The sequence below is a fragment of the Bos indicus x Bos taurus genome, chromosome 6, assembly GCF_003369695.1.
Source record: "Bos indicus x Bos taurus breed Angus x Brahman F1 hybrid chromosome 6, Bos_hybrid_MaternalHap_v2.0, whole genome shotgun sequence".
NCBI classification, from domain to species: domain Eukaryota; kingdom Metazoa; phylum Chordata; class Mammalia; order Artiodactyla; family Bovidae; genus Bos; species Bos indicus x Bos taurus.
Window position 1 is genome coordinate 71,021,348 of NC_040081.1, and position 24,251 is coordinate 71,045,598.

The 24,251-nt window shown below is 37.1% G+C and overlaps 1 protein-coding gene across 7 annotated transcripts in view; it reads right to left on the minus strand.

The window, feature by feature from the left end:
- Positions 1-24,251, minus strand: part of CLOCK (clock circadian regulator) — a 111,340-nt gene that overhangs the window by 40,479 nt on the left and 46,610 nt on the right. For 6 of the 7 annotated variants that reach the window (XM_027544527.1, XM_027544530.1, XM_027544532.1 and 3 more), the window contains 4 exons: positions 23,201-23,260; positions 19,536-19,684; positions 16,453-16,544; positions 10,625-10,714 (listed from right to left, as the gene is read on the minus strand). In XM_027544527.1, coding sequence (XP_027400328.1) covers positions 10,625-10,714; positions 16,453-16,544; positions 19,536-19,684; positions 23,201-23,260 — 391 coding nt within the window. Of the gene's footprint in view, positions 1-10,624; positions 10,715-16,452; positions 16,545-19,535; positions 19,685-23,200; positions 23,261-24,251 lie in introns of those variants that run through there. The other variant, XM_027544533.1, reaches the window with a different exon arrangement.

The window sequence follows — 24,251 nt, forward strand, 5'->3', positions numbered from 1 at the left end:
GATTGAAATGTATTCTTTTTAATGGCTGAGTAATACTCCATTGTGTATATGTACCACTACTTTCTTATCCATTCATCTGCTGATGGACATCTAGGTTGCTTCCATGTCCTGGCTATTATAAACAGTGCTGCGATGAACATTGGGGTACACCTGTCTCTTTCCCTTCTGGTTTCCTCAGTGTGTATGCCCAGCAGTGGGATTGCTGGATCATAAGGCAGTTCTAGTTCCAGTTTTTTAAGGAATCTCCACACTGTTCTCCATAGTGGCTGTACTAGTTTGCATTCCCACCAACAGCGTAAGAGGGTTCCCTTTTCTCCACACCCTCTCCAGCATTTATTATTTGTAGACTTTTGGATCGCAGCCATTCTGACTGGTGTGAAATGGTACCTCATAGTGGTTTTGATTTGCATTTCTCTGATAATGAGTGATGTTGAGCATCTTTTCATGTGTTTGTTAGCCATCTGTATGTCTTCTTTGGAGAAATGTCTATTTAGTTCTTTGGCCCATTTTTTGATTGGGTCATTTATTTTTCTGGAGTTGAGCTGTAGGAGTTGCTTGTATATTTTTGAGATTAGTTGTTTGTCGGTTGCTTCATTTGCTATTATTTTCTCCCATTCTGAAGGCTGTCTTTTCACCTTGCTAATAGTTTCCTTTGATGTACAGAAGCTTTTAAGGTTAATTAGGTCCCATTTGTTTATTTTTGCTTTTATATCCAATATTCTGGGAAAACTAATACAATTATGTAAAGTTTAAAAAAAAAAAGATAAACAACCTCTTCCCGAAAAAGCTGACTTACATGCTGAGCATTATAATCTATGCTAAGATATGGCTTTAATCAACAGTAATCTGACCAGCAAGAGGTTGCCGACAATGTGACATGGCTGTGGAATCCAAAGCGAATAGGACAGCACCAGTCCATAAGAACCATGGACAATAAAACTTTAGTGAGATCACGTATGTGTGCATGCTAAGTTGCTTCAGTCATGTCTGACTCTGTGCAACCCCATGGACTGTAGCCTTGTCAGACCCCTCTGTCCATGAGATTCTCTAGGCAAGAATACAGGAGTGGGTTGCCATGCCCTTCTCTAGGGAATCTTCCCGACCCAGGGATCCAACCCACATCCCATGTCTCCTGAATTGGCAGGCGAGTTTTTTACCACTACATTTCCTGCCAAATCCCATCCAGTCTACTTGGTTTCTCTGCATTTCAAACTGCTCTGTGAAATCCTGGGGATAATGAAGTGATAGCTCCAAGACTATGGAAGGCAAGGGAGGTGAAAAGAAACTGTGAAGACAGGGCTAAGGGTTCCACTAAGTAGTTTCACTTTTATTTCCTATTTCAAATATTTTTAAGATTGTTCAAAACAAAAAACCTCAAACAATAACAAAAAACAGAGAGCCACTGAGGATGGTAAGAGGCAGGATAGGGGTGTTTACCACTCTCATACAAGCCATATACACTTTCTTCAGTCCTTTCTCTAGCCTTCAAAGTACACGCCATGAAGTGAATCTTTCCCCTCTCTCACCACGTTTGTACTCTTCTGTCTTTCACAGACCAGCTGAAATTACTTCCTCCAAAAATATGTCTTTTAACTGCATTGTTGTTGTTCATTGTCCAGTTGCTAACTCATGTCCAACTCTTTATGACCCCATGGACTGCAGCACACCAGGCTCCTCACTCCTCCACTAACTCCTAGAGTTTGTGTCCACTGAGTCGGTGATGCTATCTAACCATCTCATCCTCTCCCCCATCTCCTTTTACCTTCAATCTTTGCCAGCATCAGGGTCTTTTCAAATGAGTCAGCTCTGCACATCAGGTGGTCAGAGTATTGGAGCTTCAGCTTTAGCATCAGTCCTTCCAATGAATATTCGGATTGATTTCCTTTAGGATTGACTGGTTTGATCTCCTTGCTGTCCAAGGGACTTTCAAGAGTCTTCTCAAGCACCTCAATTCAAAAGCATCAATTCTTTGGTGCTGAGCCTCCTCCCTGGTTCAACTCTCACATCTATATATAACTACTAGGAAAACCATAGCTTTGACTATTAATATATGGACCTTTGTCATCAAAGTGATGTTTCTGCTTTCAACATGCAGTCTCGATTTGTCATAGCTTTTCCAAGGAGCAAGTCTTTTATTTCACGGCTACAGTCATTGTCCGCAGTGATTTTGGAACCCCCCCAAATAAAATCTATCCCTGCTTCCACTTTTTCCCCTTCTATTTGCCCAGAAGTGATGGAATCAGATGCCACAATCTTAATTTTTTAATGCTGAGTTTCAAGCCAGCTTTTTCTCTCTCTTCTTTCACTTTCATCAAGAGGTTCTTTACTTCCTCTTCATTTTCTGCCATTAGATTGGTATCCTGTACATATCTGAGGCTGTAGATATTTCTCCTGGTAATCATGATTCTAGCTTGTGATTCATGCAGCTCGGCATTTTACATGATGTACCCTACATAGAAGTTAAATAAGCAGAATGACAGAATACAGCTTTTTCACACTCCTTCCCCAATTTTGAACCAGTCCCTTGCTCCATGTCTGGTTCTAACTGTTGCTTCCTGACCAGCATAGTTTTCTCGGGAAAGAGGTAAGGTGGTCTGGTACTCCCATCTCTTGAAGAATTTTTTAGTTTGTTGTGACCCACAGGGTCAAAGGCTTTAGCATAGTCAATAAAGCAGAATTAGACGTTCTTCTGGAATTCCCTTGCTTTTTTCATGACCCAACAAACGTTGGGAATTTGATCTCTGGTTCCTCTGACTCTTCTAAACCCAACTTGGAAGTTCTTGGTTCACGTAAGTGTTGAAGCCTAACTTGAAGGATTTTGAGCACAGCCTTGCTAGCATGTGAAATGAGCACAACTGTACAGCAGTTTAAACATTCTTTGACACTGGAATGAAAACTGACTTTTTCCAGTCCAGTGGCCACTGCTGAGTTTTCCAAATTTGTTGAAACACTGAGTGCAGCACTTTAAAGCACCATCTTTCAGGGTTTTAAATAGCTGAGCTGGAATTCCATCACCTCCACTAGCTTTATTCATAGTAATGTTTCCTAAGGCCCACTTGACTTCTCACTTCAGGATGTCCAGGTTTAGGTGAATGACCATACCATCATGGTTATCTGGGTCATGAAGATCTTTTTTGTAGAGTTCTTCTGTGTATTCTTGACATCTCTTAATCTCATCTGCTTCTGTTAGGTCCATACCATTTCTTTCCTTTATCGTGCCCATCCTTGCATGAAATGTTACCTTCGTATCTCCAGTTTCATTGAAGAGATCGCTAGTCTTTTCCTTTCTATTGTCTTCCTCTATTTCTTTTCATTGTTCATTAAAGAAGCCCTTTTTATCTTTCCTTGCTCTTCTGTGGAACTCCCTGCATTCAGTTGCACATACTTGCCGGGAGCCGGCATATTGCATATTGAGTGCATATTGCATATTGAGTGCAGCACTTTCCACAGCATCATCTTTCAGGATCTGGAATAGAATTGATTTGAATAGAACAGAATTGCCGAAGAATTGATGCTTTTGAACTGTGGTGTTGGAGAAGACTCTTGAGAGTCCCTTGGACTGCAAGGAGATCCAACCAGTCCATCCTGAAGGAAATCCACCCTGAATATTCACTGGAAGGACTGATGCTGAAGCTGAAGCTTCAATACTTTGGCCACCTGAAGCCAAGAGCCAACTCACTGGAAAAGACCCTGTTGCTGGAAAAGATTGAGGGCAGGAGGAGAAGGGGGTATGAAATGACTGGATGGCATCATCAACATAATGCACATGAGTTTGAGCAAACTGGGAGATAGTGAAGGACAGGGAAGCCTGGCTTGCTGCTGTTCACAGGGTTGCAAAAAGTTGCACACAACTTAGCAACTGAACAACCACAGAGAATGAAGTGGGTCAAAGTGGTAAAGATGTTCAGTTGTGCATGTGTCTAGTGGTGAAAGTAAAGTCCAAAGCTGTAAATAACAGTACTGCTGCTATTAATAATAGGAACTTGGAATGTTAGGTCCAGGAATCAAGGTAAATTGGAAGTGATCAAGCAGGAGATGGCAAGAGTGAACAACGACATCTTAGCAATCAGTGAACTAAAATAGATGGAAATGGGTGAATTTAATTCAAATAACCATTATATCTACTACTCTGGGCAAAAATCCCTTAGAAGAAATGGAGTAGCCCTCATAGTCAACAAAAGGGTCCAAAATGCAGTACTTGGGTACAACCTCAAAACCAACAGAATGATCTTGGTTCATTTCCAAGGCAAACCATTCAACATCACAGTAATATGCTCCAATCACTGGTGCCAAAGAAGCTGAAGTTGACCAATTCTATGAAGACCTACAACACCTTCTAGAACTAACACCAGAAAAAGATGTCCTTTTCATCATAGAGGATTAAAATGCAAAAGTAGAAGTCAAGAGATAACTGGAGAGTAACAGGGAAGTCTGGCCTTTGGAGTAGTACAAAATGAAGCAGGGCAAAGGCTAACAGAGTTTTGTCAAGAGAATGTGCTAGTCAAAGCAAACAACCTTTTCCAACAACTCTACACATGGATATCGCCAGATAATCAATACCAAAATCACACTGATTATGTTCCTTGCATCCAAGATGGAGAAGTTCTATACAGTCAGCAAAAACAAGACCTGGAGCTGACTGTGGCACAGATCATGAGCTCCTTTTTGCAAAACTCAGGCATAAACTGAAGAAGGTAGGACATTCAGATATGACCTAAATCAAATAAATCCCTTATGATTATACCATGGAAGTGATGAATAGATTCAAGGGTAAGAGTGCCTCAAGGGCTATGGACAGAGCATAAGGAACAAAGATTCTGGCCCTTTTGATAGGCTTTATTTACTTATTTCAAATATTTGTTTTCTTATTAAAAATATTTATTTGCAAATAGGGAAGTCCAAATAATCATATAACTACTTTAAAAATTCTAGATTTTTATTTCTGTATACTGCATTTACACCAAACATTGTACTGACTTTCTTAATACACACTTGTGTTTATATTTCAAAATTTTCAAGAAAAATAGATAATGAAAAGCTCATACAATATCTTAATAATAGCAGTGTTATTCCTGGACTCTGTCAGGCTATGTAAAATGGTTAATCTTCCTCCCTGTATTACATGGTAACAAATTTAATATACTTTCTTCTCAGGAACACATTTAAGCAAGTGGGAGGAAAGCAATTTTGAATTGTAAAACTTTACCAATTTTAAGTTCCCAGTAGACAGACTTTATGTCTTGGTATTCCCACTAAATAACTGAACAATTCTCTGGGGTTCATATATGTTTTTAACAAACACAAAGGGGCTGGGCGAAAAATGTCTAAACTCCCTTCTGCCCTGGAGGTGGTACAACCCTATCATTTTGTTGTAGAAAACCACTTCAGGAACGAAAAAAAAAAAATCCATAATTTCCTTTCCCGATTAGTAGCCACAAATAGGTTAAAATTTACCTAAATTAGTTTCATAAGTACGACATGACAAAATTAAGAAAAAATTTTTTCCAAGACCTATAGAATCAGACATGCAATTTTACAGCTAGATTTAAAATTTTAATTAAAAACTGTTAAGTCATACTGACCACTGATTAAGATGGCAAATTTTAACTTCTCAACAGAACTGAATTATAAACACTAAAGCTTTATAGAGATTTTCTAATGTTTCTTCCCCTCCGGACAAGAGTCAAGAATATATTTCAGATAAAATGGTTATGTATGTTAAAACAGAAAGAAAGGGACACCACTGTTTTAAATCTTTTGCTTAGCATCTGTTACAGTTTAATTATTAATGGCAGGCCAAAAGAGAAAAATCACTTTTTTTTTCCTTGTTGGGTTTGATCCTAAACAAGTTTTATTTCATTATATTAAAACATCCTCTGGGGACTTCCTTGGTGGTTCAGTGGCTAGGAATCTACACTCCCAATGCAGGGGGCCTGGGTTCGATCCCTGGTCGGAGAACTAGATCCCACATGCCACAACTAAAAAAAATCCTGCATACCACAAGAAAGATCCTAGGTGCTACAACTAAGACCCAGCTCAGCCAAATAAACAATACAATAGAGCAATGTAAGTGATGTGAGGAAAAGTATCCATCGTAACTGGAGAGCAGTTAAAAAAAAAAAAGAACCAAAAAAAACCTGTTTTACTAAAGGATACTATTAACTCCGTATGCAATGAAATGGGTCTGCTTTATCAGCAGCAATCTCTTCTGCCCCAAAACTCACCTACTGGTCTCTATACATGCTTTGGGTGACACCAATGGTTAAAAACACCCAGAAGATGTTACTAACAGAGGAAGCTGGGTAGGCACATACAGGAACTCTGTACTATCTTCTTAATTTTTCTATAAATGTAAAAATAGCTCCAAAATTAACTTTTTTTTTTTAATCCAGAAGGCAATGAGAAGGTCATAAAGCTTTTCATTGAGGGGAGTATGTTAATTATTTAACAGCTGGGTCCTAACTAGGTCTGTTGCACACGTTTGTTATTTCAATATGCCATGAAATATTCCCTTACTAAAGATCCAGTGTGGCATTAGGAAGGAATCTTTAAAACATCTATTTCAAATAATCTACTCACTTTCTTATACTCAATCAATAATTACTAAGTGCCTCACTAAGAAATTAGCCAGCATATGTGGATACAGAGATAAAGTCCCTGCACTTAGAAAGCTTACCATTATTATCCAAATAAACAGAAAATTACAATTCACTGTAAGTGTCATGGTGGCAGCAGGTATAAGGTAACATGAGAACAGAGAGAAAAGGCATCTAATTCTCAGTGAAGTCCAGGAAAAGTGCCCAAGAAGCAGGCATTCTAAAAGTCTGACCACACTGTAAATTACACCCTGATTATGACTAAAGATTATATAGTTTTTAAAAATACATAACTGAAAGAAAATCCAATAAAATTGTTTATAGGTTTAAAAGCCTATAATTATACATTTATTCAAATTACTCAACCTTATTACAGTTGATTTATAGTATTATTAGTTTTAGGTGTACAACATTAATGAATCAATTGTTTTAATAGATTACACTTCACTTAAAGTTATTGCAAAATAATGGCTATATTTCCCTGTGCTAGACAATATATTCCTGTTGCTTGGCTTTTATACCTCGCATGGGTAATCCCCTCCCCCATCACACCCCTCTCCCATCCCCTTCCACACTGATAACCGCTAGTTTTTCTTTACCTGTGAGTCTGCTTCTGTTTTGTTATAGTCATTCTTTTGTTTTATTTATTATTCAATCTTATCTTAGTCATATCATAATCCTACAAAGGATTTCTTCCCCTGGCTTTTCTTACTATGCAAATTTTTTCTAAAGGAAACAATTGTCCAGAAAAATTCAGTTATCAGTCTGTCCTTTGGTCTGCCCCCAGAGAAGCAGTAAAGCCAAGTCATTTTCTGTGTGACACAGAAATCAGCAAATTATTTACTGCCTGGCTTTCAGAAACAAAGTTCCCTTATAGAATCTGGCCTTTTAAGTACAGAGTAAATTCTCTTCATGAAGTACAAAACAGCAGCGTAATCAGAGGGAAGGAGATACTGCTTTTCAACATCTCTTTAAAGAAATCTTTACAGAATAGATAACTTTGTACCGTTACACATTTTCAAGAGATGGTATTTTAAGAGTAATATATAAGTAACTTCAAAATAATTACATCCAAACCCCATTTAAGCCAATAAGTTAGGGGGTTCCCAGAGAAAGAGAACCAGAAATAGCTTTCTTGACATAAGAGAAGCCATTCTGTAATCTAAGCCTGGCCACAATGCTTGCCCTTGAAGGAATATTAGTAATGAATGATCTTAAGGGAACAAAGGAATACAGGAACAGAGAAAGGGCAGGCAAACAACAGTGCAGTGAAAGCAGAGTTCCAGTTCCTCCTCAAAGGATATATATAAAATATGCCCGAGTTCTATAGGAAACCAAGGCCCTCTGCTAAGTGGAGAATATGATGATGAAGTTGACCCTTTCTCACTTCAATCAAGTAAAGCTTAGATGCTGTTGACCTTTGCCCTACTTTTATACTGAATTCTCCTCCACTCAGGTCCCTTCATGAATATACATGTATTCTTAGCTTAAAAACTCCCTAATTTTGCTGTTCGGAGAGATATTGCTTTGGGAAAGATATTTCCCAAAGTATCTTTGGTGTTCTTACTTGCTGCAAGTAATAATAAATCCTTCCTTCTCCTAATCTTTGGCTTGGCTGTGTCTAATGGCTTGACGGAGAAGGCAATGGCACCCCACTCCAGTACTCTTGCCTGGAAACTCCCATGGACGGAGGAGCCTGGTAGGCTGCAGTCCATGGGGTCACGAAGAGTAGGACACTGGACATGACTTCACTTTCACTTTCCCTTTTCACTTTCATGCATTGGAGAAGGAAATGGCAACCCACTCCAGTGTTCTTGCCTGGAGAATCCCAGGGACGGGGGAGCCTGGTGGGCTGCCGTCTGTGGGGTCGCACAGAGTTGGACATGACTGAAGCGACTTAGCAGCAGCAGCAATGGCTTGAGACATCCACCAAGAGGCAAACCCATTTTTGTGTAACATCACCTTAGATGAGAATATTACATATTCAACAAAAACTTCAAATTCATAAAAACTGTGAACTGGAGCACAGCACCTAGCATAGTATCTGGTAGCATAGATGTTCAATAAATATATGTTAAGTAAAACAGCAAAGACATAATTCAGATACTCACCATTCTAATCAAAATTTACATATAATTCTTTTCTGCTCATATTAAGAACAAATGGAATATGGGAATTAAAATATTATCAACTCAAGCCACAGAGCACAGAAGTTCTGTATCTATTATTTTCAGCATGTTCTTCTAAGTCATTCTTTTGAGAAAATTATTATTTAGCTGCAACAAATATCTCAGTAGAAATTTAGTTATTCCCAAGATATTTTCAATGAATAAGTGACATCACCACCACACTGATTAACGTTAATAGTGAAAACTCAGCATTAGAATAAAGAAGACAGGAAGAATAGAGGTGAAAGTAGGAGTTGAATATTTAGTTACTACAGATGAGAGTCCTGACTGACCTGAAAAAATACAGCCATACTAAAACGAAGACATGCTTAGAGGTCTCATCCCCACTCTGATCATTGTTCAACAGTGTTCTGGGGCTTCACTTCTTAAGGTTTTAGAATATTTAAAAATAGGCATTAAGTGAGAAAGATGGGGTGGGAGGTAGGAGGGAGGTTCAAGAGGGAGGGGACATATGTATACCTAATGCTCAAAATTCTCCAAGCCAGGCTTCAGCAATATGTGAACCGTGAACTTCCTGATGTTCAAGCTGGTTTTAGAAAAGGCAGAGGAACCAGGGATCAAATTGCCAACATCTGCTGGATCATAGAAAAAGCAAGAGAGTTCCAGAAAAACATCTATTTCTGCTTTATTGACTATGCCAAAGCCTTTGACTGTGTGGATCACAATAAACTGTGGACAATTCTGAAAGAAATGGGAATACCAGACCACCTGATCTGTCTCTTGAGAAATTTGTATGCAGGTCAGGAAGCAACAGTTAGAACTGGACATGGAACAACAGACTGGTTCCAAACAGGAAAAGGAATTCGTCAAGGCTGTATATTGTCACCCTGTTTATTTAACTTATATGCAGAGTACATCATGAGAAACGCTGGACTGGAAGAAACACAAGCTGGAATCAAGACTGCCGGGAGAAATATCAATAACCTCAGATATGCAGATGACACCACCCTTATGGCAGAAAGTGAAGAGGAACTCAAAAGCCTCTTGATGAAAGTGAAAGCGGAGAGTGAAAACATTGGCTTAAAGCTCAACGTTCAGAAAACAAAGATCATGGCATGCAGTCCCACCACTTCATGGGAAATAGATGGGGAAACAGTGGAAAGAGAGTCAGACTTTATTTTTCTGGGCTCCAAAATCACTACAGATGGTGACTGCAGCCATGAAATTAAAAGACGCTTACTCCTTGGAAGGAAAGTTATGACCAACCTAGACAGCATATTGAAAAGCAGAGACATTACTTTGCCAACAAAGGTTCGTCTAATCAAGGCTATGGTTTTTCCTGTGGTCATGTATGGATGTGAGAGTTGGACTGTGAAGAAGGCTGAGCGCCGAAGAATTGATGCTTTTGAACTGTGGTGTCGGAGAAGACTCTTGAGAGTCCCTTGGACTGCAAGGAGATCCAACCAGTCCATTCTGAAGGAGATCAGCCCTGGGACTTCTTTGGAAGGAATGATGCTCAAGCTGAAACTCCAGTACTTTGGCCACCTCATGCGAAGAGTTGACTCATTGGAAAAGACTCTGATGCTGGGAGGGATTGGGGGCAGGAGGAGAAGGGGACGACAGAGGATGAGATGGCTGGATGGCATCACTGACTCGATGGACGTGAGTCTGAGTGAACTCCGGGAGTTGGTGATGGACAGGGAGGCCTGGCGTGCTGTGATTCATGGGGTCGCAGAGAGTCGGACACAACTGAGCAACTGATCTGATCTGATGGCTGATTCATGTTGATGTATAGCAGAAACCATCACAATATTGTAAATCAATTATCCTCCAAAAATAAATATATTAATGAAACAATATTTTTTAAAAAGTGGGAGATCACAGGATTTTTATACTTACCGGTAAATGTTCAAGCAATGAAGTTACACTCTCAGACACATATATTATGCTTCCATCTGTCATGATTGCTAAAAAAAAACCATCAAGAGCCTGAAATTAAACACAATGGTCAGTTAAATGAAAAGAAAAAAGTATTTCACAGGACAGACATAAAAATCTAAGATAAATTACAAAGAACTGGAAATTTCTAGGGCACTGTCAAAATACTAGCTTTTCCCCTTTACAATACCTTAGTATCTATCTTTGTGCATTTTAAGATGCTTCTGGAAGAAAAATATCACTCTATGACCATTACTGAATGGCAAGTTTTTAAAAGATAGAGACTTAATGTTCTTCTACCTTTATCATGTTATTATACAACGATGGTCTTATTTAAAGATGTTAATATTTCCAAAGCACAGATGCCATCAACAATATGTCTTTGGCCAACAAAAGAACAGATTATCACCATCACATATATAATCTTAACAGAAGTGTATGACTGAAGCACAGGGAGATACGTGGGGAATAAACTGAAAGGGAATAAGCTGAAAAAATAGAGTGAGGTCAGATCATGCTAGGCTTTGAATATCAGGGCAAGACATATGAACTTTGCTTAAGAGCAGTCTGGAAGCAAAGTGTAAAATGGATTTTGAGGAAAAAGTGAATTAAGAGGAAAATTTCAGTGGCCTTTGGAATAATCATAGAAGTTAAGGAGAATCCAAATGAAATTAGTAGCAGTAAAAACAGAAGAAAGGACTTAGGCAAGCATTAGGAAATGTGATGTTAAGAGTTCAGGAGAGGAGTCAGCACAGGGGGACAATACTTAACAAAAAGCAATACTCTACTCATGTCTCACAAAGTTTTTCATCTGAGAATCCTAGGCACCAAAGTGGAAGCTGAAGAAATGAGATCTGCAAAAACGAAAAGGATGCCAAAGACAAATGTTTGGGGTATCATCTATGTACAGAGATGAGGAGGAGCGAAAGTGCCAGAGAAAATGACAAAGACAGGACAGAATACACTGCTGTTGATGAAGTCAATGGGAAAAAGCATGGCAAAGTGAGTGAGGAGGAAAACGGATGGTTCAGTAAAAAATGGGATCAAACAAGACAAGGAATAAAAAAATGAGGACTGAATTTTGCTGACTTTCAAGAGTTATGTCAACAGGAAGGAGACTCATACTACAGTGAGTTTAGAGATGGGTGGATCATCAGAAGGCTATTATAAAACACTTTGTTCAAGTTCATGAAAGGACACATTTTGAGAGGACAAGTATCAAGGGAAGTCTTATTTTTAGAAAAAGCAACTGAAATATATTTTCAGGCTGAGGAAAAGAAGATCCAATGGAAAAAATGTTGAAGACTTCCCTGGTGGTCCAGTGTCTGAGAATTCTCCTGCCAAGGCAGGGGACATGGGTTTGATTTCTGGGTGAGGAAGATCCACATGCCATGAGGTACACTAAGCCCATGAGTTACAACTACTGAGCCCACATGCCTACAGCCCACACTCCACAAGACAGGCCATGGCAATGAGAAGCCACGCACTGCAACGAGAGCACAGCCCCTACTCGCTGCAACTAGAGCAAGCCAGCACGCAGCAACCAAGACCCAGAGAAGCCATAAACAAAAAAAGTAACTTAAAAATGAAAAGATACTAAAGATATACAGCAGATAAAGTATATCATCAGAGGAGTTCCTCTTCTATCAAATAGTTATCACACTAAATCTGAATTTCTTGTTGTAAGTACAGGGCTCTCTCTCAAAGGATACAATTCTGGTAAGAACTATATTGTATCTGCAATATTGTATATCTGCAGCACCTGACATATGTGTGGCACATGGCAAATAAGAAATACTTGTATGTTACTCATGTATCTGAGAGTTAGAGCAACCTCCCTCTAATTCTAGTAACTGTTGAGGTATATGGTGACTGTATGGAAAAAGGCATCCCCCACCTCCCCTTTTATTGAGGGAGAATTTGAGCAGATACCTGCCGTCCAAAATGGCTCAGACAAACTCATTCTTTGCTAATGTAAGGGGAAGGGATGAAACCTTATAATTTAAGCAAATGCATGAAATTTTCACAAAAACTCTTTAGTACAATTACGCCAATATTGTTTCCTAAGGAAAAGGGTCAAAATGATGTTAAGAACATGCTTTTCTCATGTGAAGCTAGACTGTGTCATCTTTGAAAGCAAATTACTGTGATGATCTCTACAATGATCTCTACTCTACTTGTTCCTGGGAGATCTACTAGGAATTAGGATGTAGCTCTCTTCTGTGAAGTGAATAAACTAAAACCAGAACTCTTAATGACCTGATCCCACTCCCAGAAGCAGAGCCTGCCCCTTTCTCTTCTGAAGCGGGTAAAGATTCAGCAGAGAAAGGCCTGCATCAGCACTGCACCAAGTCTTAACACAAGAAAGGATCCAGAGTTCAAATTTCTTTTGAATGGCAGGATGTAATTTGCCAAGCAGGTAGGTACGTATACCAAAAATGGGAGGGGCTTTGAGGAGGAAGACTCAAGAGATGCCGAACAAGACAGAAGGACGTCCTTATCCCAAGACTGAAGACTGTGAAGGTTATCCCTTGTCCACATTGTATGATAGGAGGGAAAAGGCTCATTAGTTAAAACTCATCTTCCTATTTGACATCTACTTTACATCTACTTTGCACATATCAAGAGGCCTGTATACATCTTGATTGTTTACTTAGTGAGTACTTAATCTGGCAAGAGGGGATGGAAGTCCCAAGGAAGGGGACAGAACCTCCTTGAGATGAGGCAGGCAGGGCCCTGGCCCTTCCCTTGTAGAGTACTGGGGAGAGCTGCCAGCTGTCAAGAGGAAAGAACTCTGTACCAGGATATGACTCCATACAGAGATAACTTGGCACAGAGGTCTAGTAAGGCTAAATTGCCCTTATTTCCTTGGTTAACCTCAACATCCCCAACAAGGGTAGCAAGGAATATTCCTTAAGCATCAGAAACAAGAGGGAGAGGGATGGGTGGCAATGGAAGAATGAAGAGAGACAGCCAACACACAAGGTATAAGTGAATTTTAAGATCTTAGTCTCAGTTCTTTGATTAATTAGCTGACTGGACAAGCTACAATCTCTCCAGGCATCATCCATAAAATGAAGAGTTTGAGCTGAATGACCCCAGCTCTTCTGCTAGCAGCTCTAACATTCCTAGACAAAACCTACATCTGAAATTATGCTGAAAAGGGCATCCAGATTGCCTAACTGTAATCTGATCAACATGATAAGCCAACAATAACACAACTAGGTTAGCTGAACCCAGGTTACAATACACACAATTATACATAGCCTTCAATCTTGGCATATGAACATTAAAATGCCTACTTAGCAGTTACAAATATTCACTAAAAATCAAAAGTATGTTTGACATATTAAAGGTTAGTAAATGTAGTATTTTTCAGGAATGTAATTTCAAAAGCTGTGAGGATAATCATGAGAAAACTAATTTACAGTTTCAAAATTAACATGTTTAAATATTCTGTTATATAAGATTATAATCTCTAGACTCTTTGATTTAGTTATTTTTAATACTACATATGTACTACATGTGTCTTCACAATTAAGTTAAAATCTGTTCACTGTAAAGAAAAATTTGAAGACAATTCTTTTCAATTTAGCTTTTTATTGAATAGGTAATTTACCTTCCTAAGTTCCTTAAATATAGATAATACATTAATTTATGAATTTATAAGAAAATTTTGGGGGACTTTTCTAGCAGTTAGGATTCTGCACTTCCACTGCAGGGGGTGTGGGTTCGATCCCTGGTTAGAGAAATAAGATCCTGCATGCCGCTCAGTGTGGAAAAAGTCAAAAAAATAAATGAAGAAAAATTATTAAGAAAAGAAAATTTCATACCAATAAAACAGGGTAAGTAAAGAGTTTATGACTGGGACTTCCCTGGTGTCTAGTCGTTAAAAATCCACTGTGCAGTGCAGGGGACACAGGTTCAATTCCTAGTCAGGGAAGTAAGATCCCATGTGCCTGGTAGCAACTAAGCTTGCTAGCCACAACCTGAGCCCTTGCACCCCAGAGCCTGCATGCCACAAGCTAGAGAGTCCATGCACCACAAAGAGGATCCCACATGCTGCAACTAAGACCCAACACAACCAAATGAAGAAAAAGGTTTTAAAAAGGATTTATGATAACACAGATGGTAGTGAATCATGGCACTGAGAAATAAAGAAAAATTTAAAGAACAATTAAATGAGTTGATTTCTTCTTGGGGTTGCAAACATTAACTTGTTTATACCTTTTCATAAATGTATTAATCTAAAGAGATAATTCTGGACAATTTCAAACTCCTTTTTAGAGAAGAAAAAATTAACTGGAACTATTATTTGGTTTGTAACTTGTGTCCACTAATTTAAAGAGCTAACTGCTGGTTACCAAGCTAAAAGCTCTGTGCCACAGCTAACTTTCACTGAAAAGAAGTGCCACGAGCAGCAGGGGCACAGGGGCTAGGCCCACAGGGGTCAGAGGCTAGTTTTCCTGCAGTGAATCCTGGCTCAGGATTAGTTTTATTTTGAGCAAATTTCATAATCCCTTTGCTCAATTTCCTCATCTGAAAGTAAGAAAGGGATACTAATAGAGTATCTTCATAAGATTACTGTGAGGATTCACTGAGGTAATAGTATGTAAGATGTGCTCAGTTATTTTTTCAGATGTTAAGCATGGCTTTAAGTATATATAAGTGTATTTACACTCAAATAAATTTTCATATGGTGACATTTCTGCTGAATATATAAAGACTTAATCCAGCAATTAACTGTTCTACCTAGTAAAAACGGAAAAATAATTCAATAATTTGCAAAATATTGTTGCTTTGGACTTTAGTCAACATTCAAAGACAGTTGAGACATGGTTCTTACATATACATATACCACAGAGATATATGCTTAAAGTCTAAAATAACAAACCTGAACAAACAGAATAAGAAATGCAAATTATTTAACAATCTCTACTTCAATTGTTTTCTTCTCCTCCTTCTGTCTCTAGCTTCTTTTGCTTATCTACTTCTCTTGTCCTTAACTGTTAACACCCAAGTATAATACCACCTTTATTTATTATTAGTTTTTTGGAGGGAAAAAAAAGCTTTCATAGAAATCTGATACTGAACTCTGTGTGCATGAAGATATCCTTATTAATCTAAATTGGAAATGTTTAAAAAGTAAAACTGATAGTTATGAGTGACTCAAAATTTTTGTGGATTTTATAACTGATTGTGTGACATATTAAGTTTTGCAATTCTAAGCAAGTATGATCTGAACTGTATTCAAAAATAATTCTGTCATGGAAGAACATCTATTTTTAGAAGGAAAACCTTTTAGAAGTTTCTATTTAAAATGAGAAGAGCTGCCTTTCAATGTATATTTCATTATTTTAATATTTTCAAAATACTTCATTTAGTATCATTTTATGCTGTGTTTAGGTGGATTTTAATTTGTTGGAAAAAATCCTACTGTCCAGTAAAATACATTTCATAATATTTACTATGTGATGAATAATATATTTTATTTTTCATTTAAATGTTAGTGTTGTTCAGGTAGAGAACTTGGTATAGGTTTCTGACTTATTAAGCCTCTCAAAAATTCAGATGATATTGAAAGCACAAAGATTTGGCATTATTTTACCACATATAGTACTATTTTATTACAATACTTACATCAGTTAATTTTAAATGAATAGTTGGTTGACTTACACTGAATTAAGATTTTTCAGTATTAAACTAATATTGTTAAACCTATACTAGAATTGGTAACCCCTGTGATTTCTTAAGAATATAAAACTTTTCAAATATTAATCTGGACATACCTCTAGCATTAATTGTGTAAACTCTTCATTACTAAGGAATGTAGGTTTCCAGTCCTGTCGAATTTCACTAGCGTCTGACTGTGCAGTGATTTCTGTAAACAGATTGACACATTAGTGGCACTAATTAAAGAGGAGAGCCATAGTCAATAACATTTACTGGTCTAGGTAGGTATCAGGAGGTCCAAATTTTGGTATGATGAAATATTGAGCTAATGTATCAGGTCATCTGCTTGAATAATTTGGATAACTTTAAGACAGTCTCTTGAAAATGCCAGTCTCTGAATTTTCTCTGGGGAGCTTTGAGAACCTTTGCTCCTGACTGGCCTGAGATTACTTCCTGCTTTACACAATGATCAAATAAGAATCAGAATAAGCAGACTAGATCAAGCATTAGAAATACATTCTTTCCCCTTTCTTTGCCTTTCAAACAGTAGTACCTAGAAGAGACCTAAGGACATAAACCTGGAGGAAAAGGAGCCAAGGAGATCAGTCAGCTTTTAAAAAAAAATTATTTTAGGCCTGCCTATTGCCAGGCAAAGATTCTTCCCAGTCTAAGGTGTTCTATTCCTAATCAAAGAGACTAAATTAAAATTCTAGGCAAAAACTTTATAGTAATAAACCCAGAGAGATTCTGCTCTGTGTCTCTGGCATGTTTTCTTAGTGGCAGGATGCTGGTCAAAAGTTGGAGATTCCCTAGCTTTCAGCACGTATTTTAACACAATTATTACAGTTTATTTTGCAACGTATTTCTAATGGATTGTTATAAAAAGCTATTCATAAATGATGAAATCTGTACTTAGGCAATATTTTTCCATATTTAAATGCAGACATATTAAAACAACCAAGTAAAATTAAAATACATATCATAGATTTTACTCTACAAAATATACTCTGTCTTACAGTGGAAAATATGGACTAAGTTGTTTTGATTTCTCTATTACCAGATGTATAAATACAGCATAAAAAATTGGCACCCCAAATCTGGCATATTGGAAATGTCTGTATTAGATATGAACAATTACAGCTACTAATTCTGTGGACTATACATGCTTTTCAAATTCACATCAATTATATACATTCAGAAAAAAGGACTTAAATCCATAAACAAATTCCATCAAGTTTAGCTAAACCCAGGTTAATTTTTAGAGTAATAAGTATGTAAGAATTACCTTTCAATTTCAGGTAAATTTTAATTTTGTGAGAACCATAAGCCCAACTTTAAAAAAAATCTAAATGCCAAAATTAACCCTCGATTGTCAAGGGGAAATAATTATGCATGCATATCATTTCATTTCATTCAACAATCATTTACTGAACTGCTACAATGTCTAAGGAATGAGTACACTAACAAGGGACAAAGAAATTAGTGAGAATACCATTTGTAGAGATAAAATGTAATGATACCGTAGGCAGTAAATTTTGTTAACCAGAAATTTTGACACATTACCAGAAGAATCAACAAAATTTGGCAACTGTGATACAGTACACTAAAGAAGATGAAAAAATGCAAAACTCTTCTCAGGTTTGAGTCCCAGGGGAGTGAAAGGATTGTGGTGTGAAAATGGAAAACTGAAATAAAGAGATGACTTGACAAAATGAAAATGAATTCAATTTTAGATGTGTTGAGCCTGAGAACATTTAAAACCAAAGATCCAGAAGTTACCTGGAAATGAAAAACTGTAAAGTCTGCATCTAAAAATACAGACTTAGTAGTTTAACAGAGAGGCAAAACCAAGGGTAAGAGCATGGAGAAAGCATGAACACAAAATAAGACCTAGAGAAATGTCATGTTCAGAGGGCAGAAAGGAAAGAAGTTAGCTCGGTTGGGACAGGGAGGTGAATGAAGAAGTCCAGTGTATCTCAGAACAAGGAAAAAGCAAGCCAGTGGAGGGCAGGTAAAAATTTCCAGTGCTTCAGAGATGCAGAAGAGGATGAGGTTCAAGAAAGAGCTACTGCTTTATTGGCAGCAGAGAGGGTGGGGGTCATGGTATTAATAAAAATAATTTTAAACAGTGGTGAAGCATAAACCAGGCTAGTAATATATTACAGAGTGAGCTATCGAGAAACAAAAGCACTAGTTACAAATTCTCTTTTGAGAAGTTCTGTAGTTTATTTGCATCTGAAAAAGGAAATGTCCTTCTACAAGTTTTTCACCTATTTTCTATTAAGTAGCATCTGTTAAGTACCAAAATACTTACTATTCTCTAAAATTTCCTTTCCATGACATATTTACTCAAAGTGATTTTCTTTAACAAATAATCACTTTAAAACCATGTTTATTTCCTAGTCATTGAAGTAATCTGTTTAAATTACATATCTCATGATCTGACTCCATTCTCTTCCAAATACACTCCTAACTTTCCAACTCAATTCTATGCTCCAGTTAAACTGACCTCTCCTTGCTTCTCTGGTTTTACATATGCTACTCCCTCCATGTGAAATGCTGTTTTCCTTAAGATAAAAGGAAGACTCAGTTGAAAAATCAACTGGTTTTAAGACTTCTCTGACACATTCTTTCCTCTGTATTCTCACATAAATATTCTTTACAAGCACCACTCACATTAATTACTTGCATTGTAATTAGCTATTTATATATTATTTGCCTTCCTTGGTTTGAGTTACTTGAGGGTCAGAACTATTACCCTGCACCACAAGAATCTAGGCTACATGTGTTAGTTGCTCAGTCATGTCCGACTCTGTGTGACCTCATGGACTGTAGCCCACCAGGCTCCTCTGTCCACAGGGATTCTCCAGGCAAGAATACTGGAGCGGGTCACCATGCCCTCCTCCAGGGGATCTTCCCAACCCAGGAACTGAACCCAGGTCTCCCGCATTGCGGGGAGATTCTTTACCGTCTGAACCATCAGGGAAACCATGGATATAGTAGGCACTAAATAAATGTTTGTTGAATGAAAGAAAGAACATACCAGGGAATCATTAAAAGGCAATTGTTTCTTTCTCTTGAAAAAAGGTTAGGAAGCACCCAGTCTCAATCATCACTGCCAAGATTCTATCGCATTATGCTTTAAGAGAGAATCTGTTATTTTTTTTTTTAAATCCATTTTACAAAGTTAAAAATGTACCTTTATGTTTTCGTAAAAAATCGATGCTCTTCTGTAGAACAGTAGATTTGTCCATCTTTCTAGCATTACCAGGAAGCATGGATCCCAGTTCTTTAATGAGAACATTAAACTGATCTCTACGTTTCTTTTCAGATTTGTTTCTAGATACTCTGATGGAATAAAAAATTACATAAGCAGCTTTCAAACAATCCATTTAACTACACAAATAGTTTAATACAATGCTCAATATGGACAGGACCACAGATCACGTACTTCTGTGACTACAAATGGTAATGAATGTTCATATTCTAGGTTTCTAATATAGTTAATTAGGACAGTAATTTTAATTCTTGGCTTAACCACTAAAAGAAACTTTTACATATTAAGCACTTCACATATCTGTTTTTAAGACAAATTACGTTCAAATCTCAAGTTTTACTGAATCTAATATTTATCAAGAATTTGTGTTTCCCTTACAAGGCTATTATTATTACTGAGATAGTTTGTGAAAGTACATATAAAATATAAATACAAATTATTAAAAATTACTGAATAGGAGAAAGTTATCCATCTCCTGTAAGCTTTAAATTATAAACAGAAATCTAAAGATGAAAATCTCTCTACCCTCAGGCTTACCCACACATTCTTCCTCTTTACTCCTCTATCCCAGCCTTCAATACAGAGCTGTAACTACTCGCCTGCATATCTATCTCTTCACTGGGCTGTGGGCTTAATAGCAGAGCCCAAATTTTTTCATCTAAGCACTTTTAAGCATAACACCTAACAAACAGTAAGTGCTCAAAATATATGTGCTAAATGAATAATTCCCACTGTTCTATGTGAAGCAGTAACCAGGAGCAAATTTTTGCTGCACTAAGAACTTGTAAAATAAATACAATTATTTACAGAGCAACTAATCATTCTGTAACACTTCTAACTATATGCTTTTGTGAAGTCAGACTTTAGAATTCAGTTTTTGTTTAAACAAAGTATACTACTTTCCCAAAAGGTCAGAGGATAATTCTATTAATTTAATTTTTTTCAGTAAAGAAGTAGCATTTATTCCATATTAGTACTGGGAAGAAATACCAAAAAAAAAAAAAAAAAAAACCTCTTAAGAAATGTAATAGAAATTAACTGACCCCCTCACCAAACACTAAACTCTTTGTTAGAATGATAGAGACTGTGCTAACAAGGGCTAGGAATACTGGACAAAGATAACCCCTTTCAAGAAATTCACCTAAATCCTATGGAAACTCCTAAGTGTGCTAAATTGAATCATGAAGACTGAGTGAGAAAGGCGGGGTAGTGGTGTGTGAGAAGACCATTCCAGACACAGGAAACTTTTACAAAGATGAAAACCTATCACAAGTAGCTCAGCATGGCTAACGTGGCTAGAATACAGGATTTCTGTGCCCAAGTATGCTGGAGTTGGGGGTGTGGGTGGTGGGCAGTTCAGAATAATAAGTATTCAGAAAAAAAATCATTAAGTATTTATACTACACAAAAGGATTTTAGTTTTAGTGAAAGTTATTAAACAGTGAAAGGTACTGAAAGGTTTTAAGCAAAGAAATGCCATGAACAGAACTGATTATTAGTAAGACCATTCCAGCAACTGAGTAATGAAAGAATCAATGCTTGGTAAAACAATTCATTTAACAAAAGCTACTGAAAACTTACTGTATGCCAAACAAGACTGGAGGCCAGATGACCATTTAGGAGGCAACTGCAATATCCTAGGCTAAAAATCCACAGCAGTGGCAGTGTTAACACAGCAGTGTGGGTCTGAGGATTAATAGGCAGAACTAGCAATTCTAAGTAAATCAGACTTGGAGTAAGGAAGCAAAAGAAAAATCGAAAAGAATTTCCAAGTTACCATGTAATATAACATGAGATATTAGTTTGGGTGGAGAGATGGTTTGGGGAGAATTTAAATATGGTGAAATTGCTTGTTTGACATTTTAAAGGACATATACTAGAGGAAGTGAGACAGATCTAGTTCTACTCCTCTAGAAAAGAGTAAGCAGGAAATAAGCACCAGTGAATTAGTATCTATGAAATATCTGAAGACATGTGTAGAGGTAAAATTTAGAGCCATTATTGTATATTTACATGCTACACATCATTGGAAACATTTATGAAATTTCATTTTATTCCTATGAAGTAGATCTTATTATTTTTCATTTTATAGGTGTGACAACTCAGGCAAAAAAGAGAATATGCCCAGGATCATACAGTTACTGTGAAGTAATCATTTAAAACCAGCATTTTTACTCAAGTGTAAGAAATACATGGAAATCAAATATCAATGCCAATTCTACCACTGGATCACACTCATTAAAGCAACTTTACTTCATGTTACACTCAGGTTGGAAGTACTCAGCCTTGTGATGACCTCAATAATAGCAGCTCATAGATGTCAGAGCCCAGTGAGGTCTGGGTAATTCTGACAGCATTATTATGAGGTCTTCTTTCTCCAAGGTTTCCCACAACCATAGTATTTTTGGTCCCCTAAAAACATGATCAAACCTTCAAAGTCTCTGCAAACAGAAAATCTTTAGCTCACCTTATCCATCTGTAAATTTGGCCTTTAAATGTGTTCAAGTTAATTCCTCAAAGTTCTGCCTCTTCGTTCAGGCAAGACTGATTATTCTCACCTTAACAGTGATTTTACCTCTACCCTAAAGTATTTTATAGAAACTTTCTCCCACTAGACTGAAAGGAAAGGAGTTATCCTATATATGTTTAGCTTCAAGTACAGGTCTTTTTATTTACTTGAATAAAGTTATATAGCTTTCCTCAATATTTTCCTTAACCCAGTACCTTTTATTTTGCTAAAACAGATGTGTAGGAACTATTACATGTTTATTTTTTGTTTCTGAATGTAATGCTACAACACCCTCTACCCTCATCTAAGCACCAACATAGTTCAATGTGACTGGGAAAAAACCAGAAAAGTACTGCTCACTCTCAATGACTACAAACTTGGCTGTAATGCTACCTGGACCCTCCCCCCTGCTACTTTAATTACCATCAAGGCCCATATTTAAGGTTAAACCCTCACCACCACCACCATGGCTCTAGACGCCATCCGCTCACCTACTTGATGACACCTCTCCATCAATTCTCCCTGTCCTCCCCCATCATCTATTTTCCCTTCTATTGGAGAATGGAGGCATGTCAAAAGGCACAGAGAAGCCAACCCTGAAAGACCTCCAAATGCCAAAGCTGGAACAAACTAAGTAACTGAATAAATAACATAGCACTGGAGTATAAGATCCCCCCACGGGGGGTGAAACTTAATTCTCCCATCTCTGCTCTGAAGGTGTGCTATACTAGATAAATTGCTTCCAAAGAATAGAGTAGGTTCAGGAAAAATAGTAACTACAATGATGACTCTAGGCAAACCGTCTCTTAGCAAGTGATTGAAGGCTTACGTCCCCAGTGATGTCTGTCAGGTAAATACTATGTGCCATAATGTGATACGGTGGGTGAGAGAGGCACTTTTAGAGGAAAATTTTATTTAATTTATAAACTACACACTGATATCCTCAGCTCTTCTCCCTTCTAACATATCTAAGTTCTTAAGGCAGTCAGCTTTTGGAAATCACTGATTTACTATTTATTTACCATTACATTTACTTGTTACTTATTTTTTTACTATACTACATCATAAGTTTAATTACCTTTTTGCTTTGTCCTTGTCATCTTCTTCCACCAACCCATCAAAAATACTACCATCATCTCTAAAAGAAAAAGAAAGATACAGAAAATAAGAGCAGATTCACTTAGCAACAGCAATACTAAAACAAAATGTAAATCAATCAGTTATAGCCTAGGATCTTTGTAGAGTTACAGATTGCACAAATTCAAACCCAATAACTATTAACCTGTTTTCTAATACATACAGAAAAAGTTCAACTATGTTTTATATTTTAAAAAGTTTATTAGAATAAACAAGAATTTAACCAAAAGTTAAATATCTTATTTCAAGCTTTTAGTAACTAGTGAAAACCTAGAGAAAATCAGTGTATTTGCCATTATAAAAATGATTCACTTAAAATCATATTATAGTCGCACATTTTAAAAATAGACATTTGCTTTATAAAACACAAATCACTCAGACATCACAATATCTAGCATGTTAACTTATATTGATATAATTTCATTCATTACTGATTCATTTGACAAACATTTTTTTTTCGCTAGCACTCTCATGCATTGTTTGGTTCTAGATATGGCTACCAAGCAGTTAGCTAGACATATAGGCCCCTGCTCCCCTACAGCTTACTTTCTAGTAGAAAAAAACAAATCAACATGAAAATGTATGAACTGTTTTTTATTTTTAAAGAAGAGATGTGTTTATTACTGGGTGGTTATTTTAATCTGTGTGGTTAGGGAAGGACTTGAAGTGGGAACATTTGAGCTGAGATCTAAAAGACAAGAAGGGATTGGTTAAGGGAAGACTGAGGGGAAGAGCATTCTAACACAAGTCTCTCTGAAATCTAGAGACCTGGTGGCTAACTTCTTAACCTAAGGGGCAATATTAAATAGTTTCAAGTGACTTATGATCTTTTACATGAACTCACTACTGATTCCTTTAACCACATCTCTCTGTGGCCTATAAAGTGCCTATGAGTCCCACAATTGAGATCATCTACAAATCTATCATAGCAAACTTTTGGGGTTCCATGTAAACACTAAAATTTATAAAAAATTCTACATGTAAATGCACAT